We start from the raw sequence: 23,990 nt of genomic DNA, 5'->3' as shown, positions 1-23,990 counted from the left end.
TTAAAACCCTAACGATTGGATGGCCACTGTTGCCCTTCCTAATCGTATTGTTTACGCCCGCGGGGGAGCAGCAAAATGATAACATTTCTCGCCCACTATTAACACCTTGCACCAATAACAAAAGAAAGGTGACTGAGTTTTGTTTCACCAGAATCCCTGGTGAACCAGGTACCAGGTCGATCGTAACCAAAGCGAAATATTCACTGTGAAAAGGTTATGCTATGCATATGGTGGGATATGAAAGGTGTGGTATACTTTGAGCATTTAAAACCTAATGATATTATTCAAAAAATGATATAATTGAAAGTCCTAGTATTACTATCGTTAGGAAAATTTTTGATTCTGGTTATCCACTTGGTAAATAATTGCAGAAGAATACAAGTTGTACCAGCGCACAACCGGCAAGCGTAAGGATGCCAAGATAGAAGACGGTCTGTTTCGAAAAACGTACCGATTTATCTATGGTTCGTCCGTAGATCATCAGTCTGCGCTGCGCCGATTAATCGGTTTCAAAGCGAAAGACGTCAGTTCAAACCCTAACAATCAAACCCCCGTCAATTTGAGAGCAAACCTTTAAGTTGATCCTCAATACGGTTCTACCCGTTATGATAATAAGAAATAATAATAATACCGATTTATCTACTCCAAAATGTTTAACAACCATCGTGTAGTTTGTTTTCTATTCGAAATAAATCTTTTCATTATTCAAAGTCATCGACAGCCGAAAGCTTATGCGCGAATATTCGCACCGGTGTAAATTTCAATCCAGTTAAGGTAGTCCGTCACACGGGTGTGCACCGCAGGCCAACTTCTGGTACATCCTCGAGAATACGTGTACGAGTGAATTGCGATAACCGTCGGCTGTCCATCCGCTTCAACGATAGTCACCGGACCGCCCTCGTCACCCTTGAAAAAGAAAAGTGTTTTCCATCATGCGGGCTTTCCAGGCACCGGAGTTAAGCGACCTACCACGCAAGGCGCACCACCGTCAGATGAGGTGCAGACATTGCTTGAACGCAAGTACAGTGGGAAGCTGATCGTACAGCTGAAGTTCGTTATGACTTGCGAGCGAACGGAACGAAGTTGCTGCATTGGTAGCGCTTCACCGGTGTTGGATGCCGTCTCGCCCCAGCCGCTAATGGTGGTCCAGGCGTTGGAAAACGAATCACCTACATTGGCCCGCCGTGGAAGTCGTGCGATTTGAATTTGATCTGAAACAACCAACGCCGTACGATAAGCAAACTATTCTCTTCTATTGTGCTCTGTTCCGTCCAGCCACTGAACTTACCACTGAACCGCGGCGCCCGCGAGAGGGTCAAGATGGCTAGATCGTTCGATTGGAAGAACGAACTAAAATCGGGATGCATCCGGACGTGGCTGACAATGACGAAGTCCTGAGCGCGAGCAATCTCGCTCGCTCCGAGTAGCACGGTGATGGACGATTGTCCCTCGACGCAGGAACCGGACGTTAGGATATGCATTTCCGACACGAGAACACCTCCGCAGAAGTATGTTCCCCGTTCGACGGAGACAAGGACTCCGACAATGTACGGAATATCTGTCGGGCCAACGACGATTCCATTGTTGATGCGCGCGCTACGTGTTGGTGTTGGAGGACCTTCGAGTTCATCAAGTTTGGCCAGAAATCGCCCGACACTGCTCGCTGCTCGGCTAGCCTTGAAGTGAGGACTCTCCTGTACCGGTCGAATTTCAGCCCAGTTAATGTCTTCCAGGCGCGTAATAGCTGCTTGCGCAGCTACGCAAAGCGCTAGCAGGACGATTACGGATAGCGACTTCATCGTTCACTGATGGAGGATAAGCGTTCCCTGAATGTTTATAACCATTGCTACCGTTCGCCAGTTAATTGCCGTTCTAATCTTATCGTATTTTCGCACTGACTCCAACTGACGCATTTCTGGAAGTCCCGCAGACTGACCACCTGCTGGGATTAATATCAACAAATGGTGATAAGGGAAGTATTTTATTTTTTCAATTAACAATAGCATCGGAATTCTGCTGAATCCATCCTAGGTACTCGGTGATTCGGGTGTGGACCGAAGGACGTCCACGATCGCACCCAAATAGACCGGAAAAGTGGAACGAATGGATGCCAACGAGGAATGTACGACCACTCTCGGTCACAGTAACTGGACCACCTTCGTCACCCTGTCCAAAATAGAAATAGAATAAAAACACGTTTCTTCGAGTAGCCGAATGTAATGACTCACATTACACGCGCCTCCATTGTCCGTGAAGGTGCAGATATGCGTATCGCGAATGAAAGTATGCGACAGACCGCATCTAAAATTGGTCGACACCGAGTCGATGGCAAAGTGTAGATTTTGAATTGGAATGGGCTCATTTTCGCGACGACCCAAGTTGCCCCAGCCGGCGGTAGTTGCAGCCCAGTCGTTGAACGAGTTTCCAACGTCACTCCATCGCGGCAGATCAACTGGGCGAATGGTGTCCCGGACCGGTGCCTCATGAGCGAGGGTCAGGATGGCGATATCGTCCCGATTGAAGAAAGAGCTGTAGTTCGGATGGGACAGAATGTTCGTGACCCCGATGAATTCCTCCACACGTGTCATGTCAGATGCTCCCAGAAGGACGGTGAGGGTGTTCGATCTGCGATTAATTGAACTAAGCGTTAGGCTTGGCCTCTTCAAAGTGACTTCTCTCCAGAATCCTACCCAGAAATGCACACCGCGGCCGTGAGCACATGTCGTCGTGAGATCAACACCCCACTGCAGAAACTGTGAGATGATGAGCCGGATATCAGAACACCAGCCGCCCACGGGAACTGCGTCGCAGATGCCATCTGGCCATCGGCAACGCGAGAGGACCGAACATCCTCATCAGTGAGCGGAAGTAGTCCTTGCTTTGCGCGGACAGCATCGGTTTGCTGGAGCGTCCTCACCAGTGTCCAATCGATCGTCCGTGGATCGACGGCGACCGAACTGACCGTGGCAACCACAACAGTAACTAGAAGAAGCAATGATCGCATTTTCACTTTAAAATGCGTTTAACAGCGGGCTAATCACCGAATACAACTGTTCGATTATTCTCTGAGAGCAGCTAAATTTATGTCGGCAACTCTTATCGAATTCACCCGTTCGTTATCTTTTATTCTAGTTATTTCCACCAAAGATAAGAGTACACAGCTTTGTCTGATTTGTTTTGTAGTTCGCCAGGCTAAGCTATTAAACTGTGCCTCTTTGTGTGTTGGTTGTATTCACGATTAAATCTCAGTTGGAATATACAGTGTTCGACAGGGCTATCGCACAATCCTGTCAAGATGGTAATTTTGCAAGAAATCCACTATGATTTATTGACTGTCTGCATGTCATAGGGAATATTTTTAACAGACTTTTGTTTAATATTTTTTAAATATCTCAAAATTGATAGCCAATTTCAACTATCAAATTGAGCTATTTTGGTTTTATTCAATCATTAATCCTTGTTGTTGTTTACACATATTTCCATGATTTCTACTATCATCCGAGAACAACACCCTTGCGAGCTTCAAGTGCGATGTTCTTGTTCTTCCACAACGCACATTTCTCTACTGGATCACAGCGTCACTGTTGGCCTGGATCCATCCCAGATACTCGGTGATACGAGTATGCACAGCGGATCGTCCACGATCACAACCGAATAGACCGGAGAAGTGGAACGAATGGATACCAACGAGGAACGTACGGCCGCCCTCAGTAACTGTCACTGGACCACCTTCGTCACCCTGAAAAGATACATGAATCTCTGAAAATTACTCCGTTTTCCACCTTCTCACAGCTCCTTACGACTTACGTTGCATGCTCCTCCATTATCAGTGGATGTGCAAATGTGTGTGTCGCGAATGAAAGTATGTGAAAGTCCACAGACGAAGTTGGTATTTACGGAGTCGATAGCGAAGTACAAGTTCTGGATTGGGATGGGTTCATTCTCTCGGCGGCCAGTGTTTCCCCAACCGGCGGTCGTTGCAGCCCAGTTGTTGAAAGAGTTGCCAACGTCACTCCATCGTGGGAGATCAACTGGGCGAATGGTGTCCCGTAGCGGTGCCTCACGATCGAGCGTGAGGATGGCGATATCGTCCCGATTGAGGAAAGAGCTGTAGTTCGGGTGCGACAGGATGTTCGTGACACCAATGAACTCCTCCACACGCGTCATGTCAGCTGCACCCAGAAGGACGGTGAGGGTGTTCGATCTGCGATTAATTGAACTAAGCGTTAGGCTTGGTCTCTTCAAAGTGACTTCATTCAAGAATCCTACCCAGAAATGCACACAGCGGCCGTGAGCACATGTCGTCGCGAGATCAACACTCCACTGCAGAAACTGTGGGATGATGAGCCGGATATCAGGATACCAGCTGCCCACGGGAACTGCGTCGAGGAAGCGATCTGTCCATCGGCAATGCGCGAGGACCGAACTTCATCATCGGTGACCGGAAGTAGTCCTTGCTTTGCGCGGATAGCATCGGTTTGATGAAGCGTCCTCACCAGTGTCCAATCGATCTCCTGTGGATCGACCGGCACCGAGTACGCGGCACCAACAACGGCAGCTAACACTAGCACTATGGACAACTTCATCGTTACCTACTTGTCGGCTGAACAGTAACTAGGCAAGTCACTGACGTGCGTTGATCGTTTTATACCAGGTAATGATCGATATTCAGATTAGATTCGCTAATCTAATCCCCATACTTCGTGATTTGGCAGCATTGATATCTGGGGTACAGATGAGGAGAAGCCAAATAATCTTAATCCCACTCCTGATAAGGTAATGGTAACTTTCTTTGATTCCGTTATGGCGAAAAAGATCACTGCGGTGATCTTTTCTTTTTCTGTTTTTGAATATAAAACACGATTACATGTCGTTAATCGCATAACCAGCTTGCTCTATTCCACCCCTTGAAATACCCCGAATTAACGGAGATGGTACAAAAAATTAGCTTTATAGGTTTACAGTAGGGATGCTTTATTTTCGCTTTATATTTTACGCCCTTATTACAACATCGGAGTTTTCTGCGATCCAGTCCAGGTACTCGGTCACGCGAGTGTGTACCGACGATCGGCCTCGATCACATCCGAATAGTCCATCGTAGTGGAAGGAGTGGACACCGATGATGAACGTCTCGCCGCCCTCCGTCACGAAAACTGGTCCACCCTCATCGCCCTGTTGCGTAAGATGATAATTCATTAGCGTTTCAGGAATAGGAGAAATGTTAAATTATCCTTACATTGCACGGTCCACCATTATCGGTGGAGCTGCAAATATTGTTGTCACGAATGAAACTGTGCGAGATGCCGCAGACGAAGTTGGACACTACTGGGCCGATCGCATACAGCAGCTGTTGCAGTGGAATGGGTTCGTTGTCGCGATTCCCAGTATTACCCCAGCCGGCCACCGTTGCCGGCCAATCGTTGAACGTGAAGACTGTGTGGTAGCGGCGCGGGAGGTTGGCCACCTGTACGGTGGGCGTTAGGTTAGCTTCGTGGGATAGCTGCAGTATGGCGATGTCATCCCGATTTAGCAAGGAGCTGTATCCCGGGTGTACGATAATGTGGGACGGAATGTTGAGCACTGGAATTATCTGCTCTATACGCGTCATGTCGGTAGCACCTAACAAAACGGTGAACGAGTTGCCACTAGGAAAATTGAGTTAAATGTATTACCAGCTTCTAGTAATGTCAATTAAAAATCCTTACCCCACTATACATGCAGCCGCCGTAAGGACAAAACGGGTAGAAATGAGGGCCCCGCCACAGAATGAACGAGCTGAGGAGCCCGAAATCAGAATACCAGCTACGAAAGGGAACTGCCCCGGGGCCGCAGGTTCTCCATCACCGACGCGAGGTGACGGCACCGTATGATCGATGGCCAGCGTACGCTCAAGCGAGCCGCTTACTAAAGCCAGCACAAGAACGACTGCTCCGAACGAGGAACGCATGTTGTCTTTGGTGCACCAAATTCGAACGCACAATTTCAACTGTTCAAAACGCACCTCGAAGACGCAGTATCGAGGAATGGACTTTCCCAGAGGAGTTAATAAAAGGCCAAAGATTATCCCCCGCCGGGTTGTGCAGTGATAATGCGAATTATGGTTTATTGCAGTTTGATAAGATAGCAGGCCAAACGGCGGGGGGCATGTATCCAGACTGATCGCAGGTTTGCAATGACGTACTTCGCAGGGGTTTGCGGATTCATTGCAGATTGCCAGGATTACAGTCCAATGATGGCGTCCGAGTTGGCTCCGATCCAGCTTAGGTAGCTGGTGAGTCGCACATGAACAGCCGACCGGCCACGATCGCACCCAAAGAGTCCCGAGTAGTGGAACGAGTGCATGCCAATGACGACGGTTTCGCCCCCTTCCGTGATCGTAACAGGTCCGCCATCGTCTCCCTGGGTTAGAATGTACGTTAAGGAACAGGAAGTCAAGTAGCAAGTCATAAGAACTTACATCACAGGGTCCACCGTTGTCGCCGGAGGTGCAGATGTGATCGTCGCGTATGAAGTTGTGCGACAGCCCGCACACCGTGTTACTAACAACAGGCGTCCGAATCGAAAGTAGGGTCTGAATCGGTACGGGTTCGTTGTCTCGGTTTCCGGTGTTGCCCCAACCGCTGACGGTGGTACCGAAACCGTTGAAAGAGTTACCAACGTGCGCCCAGCGCGGCAGATTCGCAATCTGAATGTACTCGTTCAGCGGTGTCGGACGATCCATGGTTAGAATGGCAATATCATCCCTGTTCAGGAGGGAGCTGTAATTAGGATGGATGAGCGTGTTGGCCACACCAATGAACTGTTGTATGCGGGTCATATCGCTGGCACCAAGAAGAATAGTCATCGTCGGTTGGCTGTTGGATGATCCAATAAAAAAAAATCGGCGATTTAAAGAGACACGCGCGCACTAAAAAATTGGATTGAACGTTACTTCGAGACACAGCTGGCCGTCGTGAGAACGTGTGTTGGAGAAACTAGTATACCGGCACAGAATGAATGGCGGTTAGAGCCTGAAATTAGAATCCCTGCGATATAGGGGATTGCCTGTGGATCAGCATCAGTTCCACCGGAAATACGTGACTCGGGCCGGCCCATGGCCATCACACTGGCCACGCTTATGGCACACAGCACTAAGACGAGCTTCATCATTGATTGACGAACAATTTCGAACTGAGCACAGTGTTGGCGGTTCCAAGTTCAATGTACACCGGCAGCACTGATTGATAAGGATATCAACCGTTGATACCGTTGATACCACTCGATAATTCCAGTTTGCAATCACATTGCAACTATGTGCTAGCAACAATGCTACATACATTTCCAGCTGGATTTGAAGCTTGAGTTTGCAAAAATCAGAAATACCTTGAATGTATGCCGTTTCGTTTGAAACCGTTAACAAACATCTATGCGGTTTTCAAATGTATTCTGACATTTCACGATGACATTTCTGACGCAACGCCAACGAAGAGAGAAATACGGAGAGAAAAGAGAAGAACGAAGAAATGCAGAGAGCGGGTTCGAAAGTCAGGTTTGAAAATCAGGTTCGCAGTGTCAAAGTTAGGTTCAAAAATCGGATGGCCCAAGAAACAGCCCAGAAAAAAATCAGAAATTTCCAGCTTTTGCCGCGTGCGGACGCGTGCGCTCGTGTGTGCTGTGTGAGAGAGAACGGTTTGCACATGCACATTCACGGAGTTATTCAAAACAAATTCAAGGAGCTGTCCCGGCGTGTGAGTGTGCGTGATTGATTGATCGGTTTGCCGAAAATTGGAACGGTTGCTAAGCAGCACAGGAGACAGCGCCCGTGTTGATTGCTGCGGCAGATTCAATCCTTGCCGCAGATTTCTTCGACAATGAAGTAGGCTGTGTGAAAAGGTGCTTCTGGAGTAGTGTGTTCTGCACGACGACGGAGTGCGAGAATTCGTGTGTGGGTGAGTGTGTATGTGTGCGTGTGCTATGCTGGGATAGATTAGTGCAATAGAGCGGCGCAAGAAGTGTCCCGCACGCGCCGAAAAGATGAATGAAAAGTATATCCTGCCACTGTGAAATGTTGTTAGTTCGATAGCAAAGCAAATAGATATCCGAAGTGCGTTGTCGGTTGCCATCTTTGTTGAGAGGGCCGTTCTTTGGTGGGCTTCTTTGTTTTGTGCAGCGGTGCTTTGGGCTCTCCTCACACTGTGTGCGTACGTCTCCCTCTCACTCGCGGCTCACGTCCTTCCCAGGTGACAGAGCGAGAACGGGCTAGCTGAAACGCAGCAAAGTGAGAACGGCGGCGCGGTTCGCGAGTGCGAGAAAGAGGAAAAAGCGTGAGAGCACGCCATTCTTGTGCTGAAGATCCTGAGAATCGAGTCTGAGAGAGCGACGAGCGCCACGAGAGCAATCTCTCGCACGCACCACGGCTGCAACCCGAGAAAGAAAGTGTACACAAAGCATGTGAGCTTCCGGCCGGTTTACTAGATTGCAATAAAAAAACGACGGTATGTATCATCCAGGCCATCCTGTCTCGTTTGAGTACGCCTTTGGGAATTTTGTAATGGTATCCTTCGGTATCTACTTTTAGCTTCCGTACTTTGTACAAAAATGCGTTGTAATTTATTGTATCATACAATGGAGTTTCAACAAAATCTATATCAATGGGCAAAATGTAGTTGAAATTAGTCTCTTGCATTCTCTAGGAAAGCTCAGGCTGTATTATGCTCAGGACTATTAGGATCCGTTGCAAAAAAATAGAACTAGCTTTTCCAATCGAAGGCCGCCGCGAGCAGCATGGGTCGGGCGCGCTTGATTGCCTTGTGCTGGCCATGAACCAAATCGACCGCCGGAGTCATTGTGAATCTTCAGCACTTAATTGGTTTCAAATTTATTGGTTGTTTGGAAGTTCAGTAAACTTTGCGCCAAGAAACGGTGTACGATGACGACTCTTCCTGCTTTTGCTACCGACACGAACCGTTTTCCGTTTACTATGGGATTTTGTAAGACGCGGTTTGCCATTAGTTCGGCCATTGAGTGGTCATTTCTGCTGAGCCATACATTTGCCGCAAGGTTTTTTTCGGATGGAGTTTGCATGATCGAAGGCGGAAGTTCGCCGCTGACCGATGATGGGATATTTCCAAGGTTCCGAAAGGAGTTGATTCAATTTACTGGAATTAATTTGACGTAATTTTATTACTACGCGAAAAGTTACTCTTATGTGTAACGTGGTGTGAATCCTGGGGTAGTGCAAAGCATTCCGGAGCCAAAAATGGAAAACATTGGGATATTCCTTGTTTTGTTGTTTATCAAAAAATGTAACACGCAACCATTGACGGGCGTGGAACAAGCTGACGAGGAGTTATCTTTACGTGCGTGTTCGTCTGTTGGTCATATCGACCACTTTACGCATCGCATAAGAGCATGGACACACCACCACATCACCGAAACGTGATTATTTACCGAATGACGGGAACCGAAACGGCTCAGGGGTCGACCCATGTTGGTTGGTTTGTATAAAAAACACAATGTACTTTTTACAGGAGAGTGTGAACCGATTGTTGAAACAGTTCAAAACCACGTTTCACACTCTTCTTCTATCAAACGTATGATAAGGGCAGTAAAAGCTTGCGCTAGGAGATGCTAGTTTCCTTTTTGTTTTTTGCGACAACACAACGGAAACGATCAATTCGTGGTAGTCCGTTTCATGTTAATTTATTGTTTCACTTTTAAACTAATCGATGCGAGACACAAAGGATGAAACTATGCAAAAACCCCACACATGTTTAAAATAAAAAATATATGAATCTGTCGGATTCATCCATGACAAACAGGACCACTTTCACAATACGTAACATTTACTTATCAGAATTTTTCATAAGGTTTTTTTGTCTCACAGTTTGTTTACCGTTCTGCGGTTACGGCAGGGCCAAATGTCTGCAGACCCGCCAGGTGATAGCATAAAATATAGACCACCGTGTGCTGTTGGAAATGTGCCACCTTTTCTGCGTGCTACAAAACTTTCGATATCATCTTCCGTTGTCCAACCGAACTACTTGCTGCTGCGACCCGTAAACCGGCAGACAACAAAGAAGTGGTGCATTATGCTGCTGCTGATGTTGCACCGGGGAGACTAACGTCTGTGAAGGACGAACGGGACGAAACATCCAAAGGACGTGTGTTGAGCCATGATCTTTCTTGCTTTGTTTCACCCGGTGACGATTTAGCGCAGAGTTCTTCTAAAGCATTTGATATGCACGTCTTCAAACCCAAATTCTTCGTTTTATCGGCCAGTCTATTAGTCTCGTGGTGGTGTGCTTTCGTTGGCGCGAATGAAACCAGTTTCGGTGAAGGTTTTCCCACTACTAGAACCTTGTGTTGTTTCAACGAATTACAAACCGTGGCGGTGGTGTGTGATCGGCGGTGCAACACGTTGAGCAACAATGTGTGGGGTGTCGGCTATCTGAGGGCTATCATCATCAGAAGTCATATCAACGCCCCGATAAGTCTACTTGCCTTGCCTGCTGCCCTACCGGAAGAGGGCAAGCCATCGGCGCGGCGTACTGCGCTGACCGCTGAGACCTGCACTGGGGGGGCTGGTGCGGGTGCCAATGGATGGGCTTGGTGCTGCCACCCATGCGGAACGACCGCCCGAGCTCGAAGCTCGGACCTTCTGTTCCCTGCGCCACCATTGTTTTGCTGACGGTCGTTTGCGAATTGTTCCGCCCGAAAATGGACGGCGTTGTTCATTTAGAACTTTTCCTTGAAATCGCCGTCATTGTCAGCCGTGCGTGTGTTCGTAAACTGGTGCCCCTCTTCCGGCAGATGAGTTTCGTTTGTAGATTCATGCTTTTCCGGTGTCGCGCGAATATGAGTATGTTGCTGTTTAGCCTTCATCGGCAGCGAGAGAGCGAGAGGTCCCGTTTCCGGATAGTTTCTACTGCTATTGTTTGCCATTTACACAGCCTTCTGGACAGAATGGGTCATGTTTTGGGGTAGAATCGCAAACGGGAAATGGTAGCTAATGCTCTCACACTCTGTTGTTGTCGCACAATGTCACTGTTGCGCTGTGTGTTTTACGTGTGTGTGTGTAGTTTATTTACCGGAAAGCTAACTCCCTGGCGCGTGCATGATGTGGCCGTACGAATTTTGTTTGCTAATAAACCGCTTCAGGTGTTGCAGGATGCTTGCGTAGGTAATTTCAAATGAGCACTTTTTGTCGTTTTCACCACCGTTTACCGAAGTGTCGTTGGTTGTTTTGTAAACAAAGGATACGAGTACGTTTATTTGGGCACCACGGAACACACGTTCCGCGACAAAACCAGATGTTGACAGTTTTCGGAATTGTAACATATCGATCGACTCGGCTAAACTGCCCAACGACCGGTGTCTGTTCGGACTTTTCGCACTTCTGACAGCTGACCAGCTGAGGCCAACAGGTTTTTTGTTGGAGAGGCTATCCACACAGCCACGGGTCGGGCCGTCGTATGGTTTTAATAACATTTGCCTTCGAAGCGTTTTTGTGGCTCACTGATCTTAAAGGTCATCCTCGTTTCGCGCTTCGTTATGTGCGTTATGTACTGCGAATTGGTGGGGTCCATCGCGTGTCTGGCCAGCACAATTAGATCCTTTTTTGTTTTGGAGCGCTGCGTTCTCACTTATTGACCATGGCCATGGAAACCGGTAAATTAGGTAAGCATTCTGGCGGCATCACCACCTGACCCAAAATGCACTCCGTTACCAAGGATGAAGAAATATTGTACGCGCCGCGCCAGAAAGCCATGTCGCCATTACGATAGAGACGCGGAAATCTAAGCATAAAGCAAGCAACCCGAAGAGATAATGCTCAAAAGAGTAGCTCAGAGACAGGTTGCGTTATGGTCTTATCATTAGCGAAGGTTCCGTTAGAAAAAGTTCTCACATCCCCGCACGAAGCCGTGCCGTTTCCCACAAAGATGCCACATAGGCGACGGTGTCGGCGCTTCCGCTTTCTGGTATGTTCGCAGGAACAGGTTATCCCCGGTGTGTATGCTCCGCTATTTTGAAGCTGCGCGCCTTAGCGGACCGAACGATAGACCAAAAGATGTCATTCCTTTCACACTGCGCCCCGTGCCGAGGAGGAAAGTGTGCCATCAGACGCGCGGAGTCCGTGCTGACTCGCCAAGTTCCCTCCACTTCACGGCAGACGAGATGGCTTCTTGAGCCACACTCGACACTAATCGCTCGTCGGCGGATCCTCCGATCTCCAGAAGTGTGTCAGGAGTTTGGAATTGAAGCAGGTGCGGGGCGCGGGCTGGGGGACTCTTTTGTGCTAAGAACACGGACCACGAAATCGATTTCTTGAGGTCTGCTGCCGATTCAGCGCGTTTTGGCAATACTTGGCAACGCTTGGTTTCAAGTTTGAAGTAGTTGGCCACTACGCGTTGGCCGATTAAGTTGAGTAGCGGGTTTCAACACAAGGCAAAATGTCTGCTGCGAGCGAGAGAGAGAGATCCGTTGCCGCGTGGTCTTCGTTTAACCTTCATTACGGTTTCTAACCACGTGTCCGTTTTTCTTTTCCTTTCGGCGAGCGCGCCTCATGTGTCGCTCTTGCGACTGCAGTTCCTGCTGGCCCCCCCTTGGAAACCGTGGAACGATGACGCAGACGAAGGAGTTAATGATGATTAACGTAACTGTTCTTCAGACCCGCTGTCGCAGCAGCGGCAAGCATAAACTCTCGACCAGAGCGGAGCGCAGCATCATGTTGAATCTTGTCACAATGGCCCGCATGGTGTCCGGGGCTAGGAAAGAGGTTCACGGAGACGCCCTCTCTCTCTTTCTCGGAGTTGAAACGGGCGGGTGTGTGTGTCTGCGTTTAATCTTCAACCCTTCACCGAACAACTTCTAGTGTCGGCCTCCGTTCTGGCCGAGCACCAACATCTGTGTTTGTGTTAAACCATCGGAGCACCGTTTTGGGTTTTCTTGTCGCTTCAACTCACCGCTGCAACGTTCACGGCTTGTGTTTACTTCTGGGTTTGAGTAAGAAACCGTTTTCCACGCCGCCCGAGCGGTTCTGTAACACAGCATCGGACAGTTAGTCTTTCCATCTCATTCGGTATGCTCTTTGGTGCAACCCAATTTTCGGCTTCTATGCCACCTCTCTCCCTCTCTCTCTCTAAAATATTCTTTCCCCACTTTTCATCAATTCACCAGATTTGGTTCGGATTTTCCGACCCCGGACCAGAGTATATCGCGTGTCGGAAGCAATTTTCGTAGCTCTCAGCTCGGGCTTTAGAATGGAAAATGCAATTCGCCATTAAACTAGGTTGGGTGGTGGCAGAACTCCCAGTCCCTGACGCTGGCGTTTGCCACCGTCTCAATCCGGCTTCATGTGTGTGTTTTTAGTTCATGCATCTACGACCCCAATAAACGCCGTCCGCGGGCCGGTAATGGGCGCATAAAATGGAGGGTCAATTTTCGCTCGTTGCTGTTAGTAAGCGTATGCGCACCCTGTCCCCCGGTGGAACTCGCCCCTATGTGGAGCAGTCGCTGATGCCAATGATGATGACGGTTGCCGGTCATTTACCTGTTAGATACAGCAGCAGCAGCAGCATACTGCTACCGATAGATAGGTGGTTTTACGAAGCATCGGTTGGTCCAGAAGTCCGCTTTTCATTTTAAGGCTGCTTTTTAGGAGATAATTTTACCATCAACCACATAAATCCTTCTTTTTTGTGCTCTACAAAAGCGTACACATTTCTTACATAACATCGAATAGGTTGGCAAGCGGGGCACGCGTTGCATTGTAGAAAGATGGCCGGAAAGCGGAGGTCCTAAGCCGATTGGAACAAAAAGGGGTTTGCCGGTGTGATAGAGAAAAAAATGGCAACTTGTCTGTGCCCATACCTCGAGGGTCTTAAGCAGAAACAACGGTACACAGCACACGGATGGTTCAACGGGATCTTACGTGTTGTGACTCATTCACGTTTGCGCCTACAGCCATTTCGCCAACAATGGCCAGAAGTGAGCGTTCTAGGTAGAATGTGTGGATGATTGTTCAGTTAGTTGTGCACCCTTCAACAAACTCGCATCTGCCACGCATTATGCTATCGTATGCTGGGGTTTGAATTGCTTACTTTTTCCAAGCCAAGCTACCCTTCTGAACTGAACAATAAAACGTGCAGCAGTGTGGGTCCTGAAGAGGTAGGAGCGCAATCTTATGGCAGAGATTAATTTTTTAAAGCCTTTTCTATGGGTAACACAGTTTCATTTCTACCATATTCTGCCTCGCAAACAATGTCACTATTCTGTTGAAATTCTCGTAAATCTGGAATGCACAAGGCTGAAACTTTACTATCAGAACAGATTGCATTCATTGTGAGAATAGTACTCTCGTCTCCGACTTAATGAAGTCAAACGAACACGGACTCTTTGTGATAAATTGGCCAAAGTGCCACGTTGCAAATGCCCAAGATATTGAAAAGTGATGCAATCAGAATTTAATTTCATGAAACAGAAGTTGATACGTAAATACATATACGGCTGGAGAAAAAGTAATCCATTATTTTTGCTTGTACTTCAAAACTTTATGATGCTTTCAATGGTCCGATTTGCGTTAAATATGCACCGTTAAGTTGGAAAATTTATTGCTTTTTTGAAGATAGCTTCGGAACGCTTTTCTCATAGAAGTGTTGGTCATTATTGGCGATAAACTCTAGCAATGTTTTTCACAATCCTTTCTTGATCTCAATTTTTCATCTTATATACTAAAACTAACGTATTCTGTCATTTTACATATTCTTTGCCTAACTTATTGTAGTATTTGGGCTACAATAGTAATGCTTTTCCAACTGGTGTCACTGTAATGTTTGAGTGCATCATACATTTTCCCTCCGTTTTCCCAGCTATAGAATCCGAGTTTCCGATCTTACTTTGTAAGTAATACACCTTGCTAGGCGCTTATTTTTCTGTCACCTGGAAAAACCTGTTACGTTTGCTGTCGGACGAACTGTCGGGGATCGGGGAAAAATAATGGAACTGGGACGTTGCGGCAAACGAAAATCGATAACTATCAGCAAATTGCTGCAGTGACTAGCACTGTGGTGGTGGTGGTGGTGGTGGTGGTCAACAAGCGAACATAAGAACGCGACACGCCACGACCAAAAGACACATGTCTCGCAAGTTGTACATCGCTGACCGCATCGCAACCGTCGGAAGCGCGCCGAAGAAGTGCGCTGCGCATATCGAAGATAATAGGCGCGCAATGTTGTGGAGCAGCGCTGATACGTGTACCGATATTTCTCCAATGGTAGCTGGTCCTGTGGCTCCCTGTCATTGAAAGATGGGATCCAAATTTGATCGATCTTCTTTTCAAACGGGCGCCATAAGAAGGACTACTGCGGCCGGTGATGTGGTGGCATAACTTTGGTGCAACTGAACTAGATGTGGAACTGTGACTATTGCTCCATGGACAGGTCTGTTGTTAGGCTTCTTTAATATCTCGCTGTTTGCGCCACAGAGCGGCATAGCGCCACGCAGATCATAGACAGCGGTCTTCCGAGGGGATTCCTCACTACCGCCGGAGTGGTTTTATTACTCTTCGCGTGCCACACAACCAAAGAGAGTCAACATCAATTGACACGAACTGCACACTGGATCCCCAGCAGCAGCAGCAGCATGGCGCGCGATGGGGGATATGTGTTTTAATTAAATTCTCCTCGCTTAGAAACTTTCCTGTGGGGCCTCCCGAAATCCGGTGGATCGCGGGTGCCCCCCACCGAACGTCGGCCACCGGCATGGGAGTGGCGCAACTCGCTCCCCATGACGACGGGCTGTCACCGTGAAAGTTACGACAAAATAAGACAACTAGCGTTAAAAGCGTAATTGGTTCCATCGGAGTGGTGGTAGTCGGCGTCATCGAAAGAGTGCGTTTTTATTGCAGCTCTCCGGGAGCCGTTGCGCCGTTTCGTGACCCCTTCAGGGCTCCTAGTGAGCTGCGTTCGCAGGTTCTTTCAATCGAAGAGACGCGCTGACCTTATTTTTCGAAACATTACATTTATCGCCGGGTGTGTTCGGTTCGTTCAGCTCAGAATGTTCCGTGCTGAAGTCCTAATATCGACTAAGAATCTTAATGAATTATACATAGCTGTACAACAATTCCGAAGAAAATCAGGAAAGAGCACCCTGAAGTCACCCTGAAATTATGGACTCCTTTCATCAAGGCCAGAGCTCCGGATTATGTAAATCTTGGTGCCGGTGGTTCGCTTCCGTTGATTGGCGTTGTGTGTCGCTTTCCTGTAAATGGCGGGGCACCGACCAGTGCCAACCCCACTTTCCGGTTGAGAAATCAGAATGAATATTCCCACCAGAGTTGGTTGGGGTTGCTGTTCGACTTCGGTTCGAACTTTACTGTACAAGAAAGTGCAAGTGTGACTTTCTGTACCAACCCTATCCACCCCGCAAGGCGGCCGGCGAGGACGCATAGCAAAACGTCTTCATGCCCCCCGGGCCGGGCCACGGGAGTGTCTGCCAAGCGTTGCACATTTTGAAGATCCAATTATAAATTCTCTCGGTTTCCGGTCCTCGGCTGCGATTACTTACTGCTCTACGCCTTTTTTCTGTGCCAAAGTGAGCATAACGAACGTGAAGAGACGCGGGGGTTGGACGACTCGTGGTGGGTCGGCAGACAAATGAAATCATTATAGTACTGGTGTGGTGAGAAAACGATGCAGTGAAGTGGGTGGAAAATTTGTCCGTCATGCGAAATGCACCCACCAAAAAGGCAGCCTGCAGAGGAGATCACATGGCACTCTACTGGCTGGGGGCGGTATGCAAATGAAAAAAAGGAGTAAGAAAAGACGATCATCAACGGTGATAGAAAATTATACTTTATGTGCCTCGTCGCGGTCCAGCACTGCACGGGCAAAACGTTTGGTGTGTTGTAATTGCAAAAGCAAACTTCAATTAACTCGAACAGCGGGGCACAAGGAAGCAACCAACAAACCCCAGAAAAATAAATAGACATGCATCTCAGCGATGATACAACCGTAAAATTGGCGAGTACGAAATTGGGCAAAAAAAGCAAAACATTGGTCGGCGACGCCAAAAGATGGGTATTGGATTATGCAGATTGTTGTGCCATCATTTTGCGTGAGGTGGATCAGGTAAAGTTTCTTTTCATCGATTGCTTTAAAATATGTTTTTCAACCTTGAGTTATCGATAAGTTAAGGTTTTGAAAAATCACAGGCGTCATACTAATCCACCCTGAAACTCAGCAGCTCGACAATGAAACAAAACCTGACCAAACCTTCAACTACATCTCGTGCGCGGCGCCTGGGGAAGTGGATCCCCGCCTGGGGACTGGTGAATGGTAGCCCAGACTGACTTTGATAGAGCCTCGAATTAAGATACAGAATTGTGCAACCCAGCCTGACCCATTCTTCGACGACCACGCGCCAAAACAATGCGCTCTAGTGGTCTCTCGGCTTGAGAGGCTGGGAGAGTCATAAACATTAGCACAAACCGCCCCGCGGTTTGGTTTGGTATCCGCTTGCATTTTGCGTTGAGCTACAATGGCCACCGCCCGAACTCCGTTTGGCCGAATGAATGAGGCAAGTCAGTGAGGGGCGATTCTCGCAAAATAAAAACCCTTCACAGTTTCTCCACCACTTCGTACGTTCGCGGACTCCGTTTCCGAGCTCCGTCCGAATCTCGTGATCTCTCGGGCCGCGCCAGATGACCTTATTTTGGGGGTTTACACAGTGATGGTCCAAAAAAACTATTCGTATACCCTTCGTGAAATGTTCGCCCATCATGGCCGTGGTCAACTACTAGCGTGTCTTGACTCTCTGGCTGCCAGTACCGACCAATTGGGCGAACGTCTAACGAAGGATCGAGCCAGACGTAAGCGTCTTTAGTGTGTATCGTCATTGAACCGGCAATTGTTAGTGGCATCTCATTAAGGGCAGCCTCGAAACTGGTGGCCACCACCACTTTCCCTAGCTTCGTTTTGCCGACCTTACCTTATTTCTTCGGTTTTTATTGTTTTTTGTTGGAGGTAAAAAAACAACCTTTTTACATCCATTCGTAGCGTGTACCGCGTTTGTGGAAAGGATTTTAAATGTTATGGGAGCGATAAGGATACTGATATGATTGGAAAACGCATGGCACCGATCGGAAACGGATCGCGTGTCACGCCCACACCGCAGGTAGTGTAAATATTTTTATTTGATTTTTCTAGAGCCTTTTTCTAGACCTTCTGAGGTGCGCACTGTGAAGTGGGTTTTCCTGGCACTGCTTAGAATGAATTTCCGTCTCCGAGACGACCGTTCGGTGGGTTCGGTGTTTTTGTTTCTAAACGACCACAAGTGGACGCATGCTCTTTCTGCTCGAAGAGGTACAGAAAAGAAGGCAGTAATCTCTCCTGTCAGGAAACCTCTCTGCTGCCTTTCAGGAAACGTGGCCAGGTACACACACTGCAATCTGGTCGGTAGGATCTTCCGTGTGACGGGTAAAACATTCCGGTAACCAAAAGGAATAGAGTGCAGAGAACAGGCCGCGTGCCATTATCTTACCATGACGCATAATTTGTAGAGGACCTGGGATGCAAATTCCGACTTTTAAAAGGTTTCCAAAGGGTAAAACCCTTGCACCCAGGGGTCAACATTAGTTATCAATGATTAACAACCAGAGGTCATAAACATACCAACATAAACAACTCATTGTGGAAGGCTTTCGTTACACAGTTCCAGCACTGTCGACGGAAGGATAGAAAGAGGAAGTCGAAAGGAACACATTTAGAATTTACTTCAAAAGGTTCCATTTTCAGGTAATCTTTTAAAACATTCTCTCACATTCTACTACAAGTATGCAACTTACAATAAAGCTACAGTTTAACTGACATTTAAGGAATAGAAGCCGACTCGGTTAAACTCGTTGTCAAAGCACTCATCCTTTTGACCGTAAGGATGGTGGCTGTGGCGTACGTCTACTACAATTAGTCGGTTTATTAAACTTTGCAGTGATTGTTACTCTGGCGAACGTTTGTTTATAGAACTCCCTTCGGCCCAGAAAGAAGTAATAACACCGAACGCAAGTGATGTTTAAACAAACCCTCCCGAATCGATAAATTGTTGTGACCGCCGCCGCCGTACGCAAGATATATTTCTCTTGTTGGTTCGTCGGTGTTTACTGTCTTGTTTTCCCCTCTCGATGTATTCTTTATGCTTCAAATTTAACCTATCGCGCCGCGCATCTTCAAGATTGAGTTTGTTTATGCTCAGTTTTGGAGCTTAACGACAGTGGGACGAGAGAAAAAAAAACGTTGTTCCGAACCGCGCCGTCTCGCCCAGAACTCCGGTTCGGCTTGTTCGGTGCAGCCGGTGCTCATATCCGATCTCCGTTGCCAGGGAGGGTTTTTTCTGCTTCGCTGCAAAGTAGCATTTGCGGTGTAACTTTTAATTAGTTCTGCTCGATGGCCACATCGCCGCACTCTTAGGCGGGGGGGTTCCTTCTAGGAGGGACCTGCTTCTCCGTGGGGCTTGTTGTTGGCCATTGTTATGTTTACTTAGAAATGCTATATCAGTGCGGGCGCGGGTCTCTGCATCGTCCAGATAGAACGGGAGAGCATATGCTTACACCCGTCGGCGGGAACCAGACTCTCGGCGCGGTTCTCTGGTTGTGCTGGTTGGTGAGTTTAATGACCGCAGGTTTGCGTTGTGATGATGATTAATCGCGGAGTGGACGAAGGAAGGTGGGTCTGTTTTTTTGCATAACGCTTGTTGCGCCATTTTAATGTAGCATCATTCGATACGAGGTTATCCACCTACTGCTCGGACTTGCTATCATTTTGCCTGAAAGAAGCGCGGAAAGTTCACACTCCCGCAAATGGTTTACACGTGCCACCGACCGGTGTGTGGCGATTTAATATCCCTCCGCAGGATTAAATGTTTCGCAAACACACTTTGGACGTGATGACACTTTCAGTCTTGGCTGCAAAGCACTGCAGGATCAAATGTCGGTTGACGTTAAGAAGGCAACGGACTGTTTGTGGAGCGACAGACAGGGTTGTGGGACGCGGTTACTGCCGACACGTGGCACTCTGTTGGAGTACATTACGAAAGTGGATTCCATCTAAGGGATTATCGATAAGCAGTACGCAATGGGAGTAGGATGTTTTTCATAAAAGTCTTACCCAGTCGATTCCACATTTTGTCTATTCCAGGTATTAATTTTCAGTAATTTTATAATGTTTCTTGTAAAAGTCAGGATCTACGATCATTGCTAAGTGCGCCCGTCAAAGACGGTAGCTTTCGGTCCTTTTGAGTTTAATCTAATCTTGTTTGCAGATTTATTGTCAACATTTTTGAACATGTCAACAAATCAAAACGATGAGCTGATGCCAATCAGGGACAGATTGGCATTATTTTAAAGGGGGCGGGCTAATCACAAGATAATGATTGATGGATGGATGACCTTCATTGAGAATTGCTATCAGAATTGAGGGGGCATATCATCTGTACCAAGATCAGCGCCTGATCGACAGCGACTTACGACGAGGCACGTTGTTCTGGGATATTAAAAATACTCGTAAGTACGTACTTCACTTTACAACAGTCCCGCGCGAGGTACAACATGCCTAGGGTCCTATAGCCCAATGGAAACATATGGCCGGTTGTCTGGCTTATCTTCCCCGCCGACGGGTAGCAATCATCCGTGGATTAATTTTCGCACGTAGCAAGGCAAATCTGATCTGATTTGCTCGCCCAGAGCCAGAGCCAGGGCCGCTGCCGGTGCTGCTGGTGGGTATCGTCATCAGACTGCTCCATCATGCGTAGATTGCGATGATGATGCGTTTATCAGCAATTTCCTGCCAACTGTGCGGCGATGGTGATGGTGGTTGTTGTTGGAACAGCAGGCGCTTCGGTGTCGTACGCCGTAAACAGCGGAACGAAACAAATTTGGCCTCCGCACGTGGTGGAAATTGAGGGGTTCCTCCGTGCATATCGGCTCGTGGCGAGAGTGTGACACAGGAGGTAAGTGAAGCAGGTGGAGCAGAGACCACAAATAGGACAGTGTTTTGAATTTCGAATCCTAGGTGTGTGTGGTAGTGGTTTCTCATTGGAGCAGCTGTTTCAGGTTCCACACCATCAGAGGTGACACAGGTTGTTCACTCGGGCCCGGGGAAAGAGAGATCTAATTTGGCTTTCGTCTATTTCCATGAAGAAGGGCGTTTCTCTTGCCCAGAGGCAATCAATGAAGCAATCTTTCCATTACAAATCCCCAGCGGCGCGAGGTTTCTGTCTGGTGGGAGCTGAGTGGCCCCTAGTAGCTCTGTAAACATTGCTACCGAAGAAGTAAAAGAAATTGGTTGGACCTTTTAGCATTCCGCGTTGAGTTATCTCCGAAAGGCTTTTTGTGCTTGATGTTTGCAAACTTCTCGGTAGGACCTTCTATGAAACTCTCCCCCCCGGGGGGTGCCTTTGCGCGCTTCCATCCCTTCAGGGGAATCCATCAAGTATTTACAGTCCATGGGTACACGGAACAGATTGGCGCACTTTCTACGTCGATAAGCGACGCGATTGCTGTGGTCGTAATCTGGGTATGGCGCGATAAGCAAAGGCCACAGGCCAAGTACTTCCGATGGATTTTATTGAGTTAAGGACGGCCGTACCACCGCCGCGAAGGCTCTGATGATTCCATCGGAACACGCTGAAAGTGAAATGGTTGCGCGTGGCGGCCAACATTGAAAGGAAAGGTTTCCGACTTACCGCGCGACTGTTGGCCAATTGGAAAAGGAAATTGGATCTACGGTGTGGGAAATGCCCACTGACCTACAAGAGGGCTGCTTTGCGCGTTAGTTGCCTTTGGGAGACAAGACACTATAGCCGCCTTCCGGTGGTGGTGAAGTCGTCTCCGATGATGGTCTGTGAAAGTCTGGTGATAAGAATAGGAGGGAATAGCTGTTGTGGGCCAGCACTTTGTTGAGGTCTGCAAAGAGCGCGGCCCCTGTAGATTGGACAACGGCGGACAGGGGCGACATTTTTCATTTCATGCTGAATTACCTCGACGTCGGGGAGATAAACCGTGACCAGACAGCAGACCAGTGTGATGGTCACTCGGCGACGACGACCGGGGGAATCACTACAGTTGGGAATTCCACCAGAAGAAAGTCCACATTCCGTGCTACGACTGAGTCATGGCTTTATTTTGAAGTACTCGCTGTTGCCGTGTTGAATGCTAGGAGATGTCTAATAAATGTTATCTTCCGTTTCATTTCAGATCCATCATATCTCACACATTGGGTATGTAGCATCATGCACCATGGGTCATGGGTATGGGTATGCATCATGCACCGTTTTACCTCGCTCAAAAGTCTCTCGTCGTGCATCACGTCCACACGATGGTGTGACGAATTTTCGCAGAACTTTGCAATTCCCCAGACAAGTCGTGCGCGATATCCTCGGCGGCGCCGCTGGTCGTAGGTCGTAGCACTGTGTGGCATTCACAGAACCGGTTGAGATTGCTGCATTTGCATTTTTGCTAACGCCAGACGTCGCTAGAGCGCAGCCCATACGCATGTGCAGCGATATGCGCCCGCTTTTGAGAGGTTATTTAACACACGTCCACGATGAAACGCACGGAGCTTGTTGTGGAGGACAGCTGGTAGCGCACCACCACACGCCCACCTGGCCTGGGTTTTCGGGGAAACCCCTAAAGGCGGCACATACAGAGTGCCCTGGGTGTGCACACTGTCTCTGGATTAACTTTTCCCGGCCCCGCAAGCGTGGGGAGCGTTTCGTCGGCGTCGGCTGTCAACACAAGAGGTCACTGGGTCACTGGGAGCTGCTGCACGGGGCAGTAGAGTCTTCGGTTTTCTTTTAAGCAAATGGGAAAAATGTATCGAATGTCAGCTTTTCGTGTCATTTTAAACCCTCCTCGACAGAATTCTGTTATTTTCTTCGACTTCACGCTAAGCCGCCGCCGCGAAAGTTGGTTGGGCAAAGTTTTCAAACGCGGGACGTGTAATGCCTCATCGGGCCAGATATTTGACAGTTCACTGCTGAGGGCGGACAATATGATCCGATTCAGAGCTGCGCAGAGTATGTTTGTTGAGAAGACGTTTCGCCTGCCGGATATGCACTTTCTATAGGTCCACCATACTTTATATACTGGGTTGTTCATTAAATTCGGATCCTCGGTAACAAAGAGCGCTGCTACGAGCCTAATTTTTTTTGGTTATATTGGTACATTCTTCGTACATATGAAAGTATGTGAAGTTTCATTTCAATCGGTCACTTAATATTTTTCTACAAACCATTTAGTATCGACGTGTCACAGTAATTTTTACAACTGAAAAATTGAATTGATGTGATTGAACTTTTATTTTTAGAAGGTTAAAAGCAAAGGAAGTTTATGGACGAATGTTGAAAGTGTATAAGGATTCTTCGCCTTCAATTAGTACATTTAAAGGGAGGTCTCTGAGCTTAAACGTGGTCGTGCAAGCCTTCAAGACGATCCACTTAAAAAAACAGACACAATGCCTGAAATCGTAAAAAATAGCGGATATCGTATTGGAAAATCATCGAATCACTTAAAGAGATTTAGTATCGTCTGACGTCTGAGATTTAGTAGCCTCAATGGTATCTCATTGAGCAGTATAATCAATATTTTGACTGAAGTATTGGGTTCCAGAAAACTGTTTGCAAAATGGGCGCCGCATTCGCTAAAAATGAAACAATGTACCGTGTCGCAAGAGCATTTTGAAAATGGCAAAAATCCATGAAGATAGAATTTATAAATTGGAGTCTTCTTGGAACAAGTGTATTGGTGTTCAGGAAGGCCATACTGAATCTCAAAGTGTATTTCAAATCATGAAGATGTGTTTTTCTAATCGAGGCTCCGAATTTAATGAATAACCCAGTACAATCTAGGAAAACCTTCGATCAAACATACTGGAGGGCGTCAACAACGGCGTAGAAGCTAATGTCGATTAGAGGTGTTATAAAAACACGCACCTGTGTAATTCTTTATTACATCAATCAAG

The 23,990-nt window shown here is 47.7% G+C and overlaps 5 protein-coding genes across 5 annotated transcripts; all 5 read right to left on the bottom strand.

Annotated features, from left to right (window-relative positions):
- Positions 1 to 729: 729 nt before the first annotated feature.
- LOC128277878 (chymotrypsin-like) lies at positions 730 to 1,799 on the bottom strand. The gene is made up of 3 exons (XM_053016474.1): positions 1,289 to 1,799; positions 970 to 1,211; positions 730 to 906 (listed from the first exon to the last, which is right to left on the bottom strand). The coding sequence occupies exons 1-3, from the start codon at positions 1,797 to 1,799 to the stop codon at positions 730 to 732; spliced, it is 930 nt and encodes a 309-aa protein (XP_052872434.1).
- A 190-nt stretch (positions 1,800 to 1,989) lies between these two features.
- Positions 1,990 to 3,004, bottom strand: LOC128267859 (serine protease 1-like). Its single transcript, XM_053004806.1, has 3 exons — positions 2,691 to 3,004; positions 2,229 to 2,625; positions 1,990 to 2,166 (listed from the first exon to the last, which is right to left on the bottom strand). Exons 1-3 carry the CDS (start codon positions 3,002 to 3,004, stop codon positions 1,990 to 1,992), a joined length of 888 nt encoding a protein of 295 aa, XP_052860766.1.
- A 558-nt stretch (positions 3,005 to 3,562) lies between these two features.
- On the bottom strand, positions 3,563 to 4,586 carry LOC128267344 (chymotrypsin-1-like). The gene is made up of 3 exons (XM_053004155.1): positions 4,270 to 4,586; positions 3,808 to 4,204; positions 3,563 to 3,739 (listed from the first exon to the last, which is right to left on the bottom strand). The coding sequence occupies exons 1-3, from the start codon at positions 4,584 to 4,586 to the stop codon at positions 3,563 to 3,565; spliced, it is 891 nt and encodes a 296-aa protein (XP_052860115.1).
- Positions 4,587 to 4,992: 406 nt separating this feature from the next.
- LOC128267650 (brachyurin-like) lies at positions 4,993 to 5,947 on the bottom strand. Its single transcript, XM_053004536.1, has 3 exons — positions 5,706 to 5,947; positions 5,237 to 5,645; positions 4,993 to 5,172 (listed from the first exon to the last, which is right to left on the bottom strand). The coding sequence occupies exons 1-3, from the start codon at positions 5,945 to 5,947 to the stop codon at positions 4,993 to 4,995; spliced, it is 831 nt and encodes a 276-aa protein (XP_052860496.1).
- A 272-nt stretch (positions 5,948 to 6,219) lies between these two features.
- Positions 6,220 to 7,146, bottom strand: LOC128279045 (fibrinolytic enzyme, isozyme C-like). Its single transcript, XM_053017766.1, has 3 exons — positions 6,932 to 7,146; positions 6,458 to 6,854; positions 6,220 to 6,399 (listed from the first exon to the last, which is right to left on the bottom strand). The coding sequence occupies exons 1-3, from the start codon at positions 7,144 to 7,146 to the stop codon at positions 6,220 to 6,222; spliced, it is 792 nt and encodes a 263-aa protein (XP_052873726.1).
- Between the last annotated feature and the right edge of the window lie 16,844 nt (positions 7,147 to 23,990).

The sequence above is a fragment of the Anopheles cruzii genome, chromosome 2, assembly GCF_943734635.1.
Source record: "Anopheles cruzii chromosome 2, idAnoCruzAS_RS32_06, whole genome shotgun sequence".
Taxonomy (NCBI): Eukaryota; Metazoa; Arthropoda; class Insecta; order Diptera; family Culicidae; genus Anopheles; species Anopheles cruzii.
Note: the sequence above shows the minus strand (reverse complement) of the source record. Positions and strands in the feature narration are given on the sequence as shown.

Bases quoted from the DNA above. Each gene is read 5' to 3' on its own strand.
- LOC128277878 (XM_053016474.1), bottom strand. From the start codon at position 1,799: ATGAAGTCGCTATCCGTAATCGTCCTGCTAGCGCTTTGCGTAGCTGCG. The intron at 1,212-1,288 runs GTAAGTTCAGTG...TGGTTGTTTCAG, and splicing joins GCGGGCGCCGCGGTTCAGTG to ATCAAATTCAAATCGCACGA. The intron at 907-969 runs GTAGGTCGCTTA...TTCTTTTTCAAG, and splicing joins ACGGTGGTGCGCCTTGCGTG to GGTGACGAGGGCGGTCCGGT.
- LOC128267859 (XM_053004806.1), bottom strand. From the start codon at position 3,004: ATGCGATCATTGCTTCTTCTAGTTACTGTTGTGGTTGCCACGGTCAGT. The intron at 2,626-2,690 runs GTAGGATTCTGG...AATTAATCGCAG, and splicing joins GCCGCGGTGTGCATTTCTGG to ATCGAACACCCTCACCGTCC. The intron at 2,167-2,228 runs GTGAGTCATTAC...TATTTTGGACAG, and splicing joins ACAATGGAGGCGCGTGTAAT to GGTGACGAAGGTGGTCCAGT.
- LOC128267344 (XM_053004155.1), bottom strand. From the start codon at position 4,586: ATGAAGTTGTCCATAGTGCTAGTGTTAGCTGCCGTTGTTGGTGCCGCG. The intron at 4,205-4,269 runs GTAGGATTCTTG...AATTAATCGCAG, and splicing joins GCCGCTGTGTGCATTTCTGG to ATCGAACACCCTCACCGTCC. The intron at 3,740-3,807 runs GTAAGTCGTAAG...GTATCTTTTCAG, and splicing joins ATAATGGAGGAGCATGCAAC to GGTGACGAAGGTGGTCCAGT.
- LOC128267650 (XM_053004536.1), bottom strand. From the start codon at position 5,947: ATGCGTTCCTCGTTCGGAGCAGTCGTTCTTGTGCTGGCTTTAGTAAGC. The intron at 5,646-5,705 runs GTAAGGATTTTT...CAATTTTCCTAG, and splicing joins GCGGCTGCATGTATAGTGGG to TGGCAACTCGTTCACCGTTT. The intron at 5,173-5,236 runs GTAAGGATAATT...CTTACGCAACAG, and splicing joins ATAATGGTGGACCGTGCAAT to GGCGATGAGGGTGGACCAGT.
- LOC128279045 (XM_053017766.1), bottom strand. From the start codon at position 7,146: ATGAAGCTCGTCTTAGTGCTGTGTGCCATAAGCGTGGCCAGTGTGATG. The intron at 6,855-6,931 runs GTAACGTTCAAT...ATCATCCAACAG, and splicing joins ACGGCCAGCTGTGTCTCGAA to CCAACCGACGATGACTATTC. The intron at 6,400-6,457 runs GTAAGTTCTTAT...ATTCTAACCCAG, and splicing joins ACAACGGTGGACCCTGTGAT to GGAGACGATGGCGGACCTGT.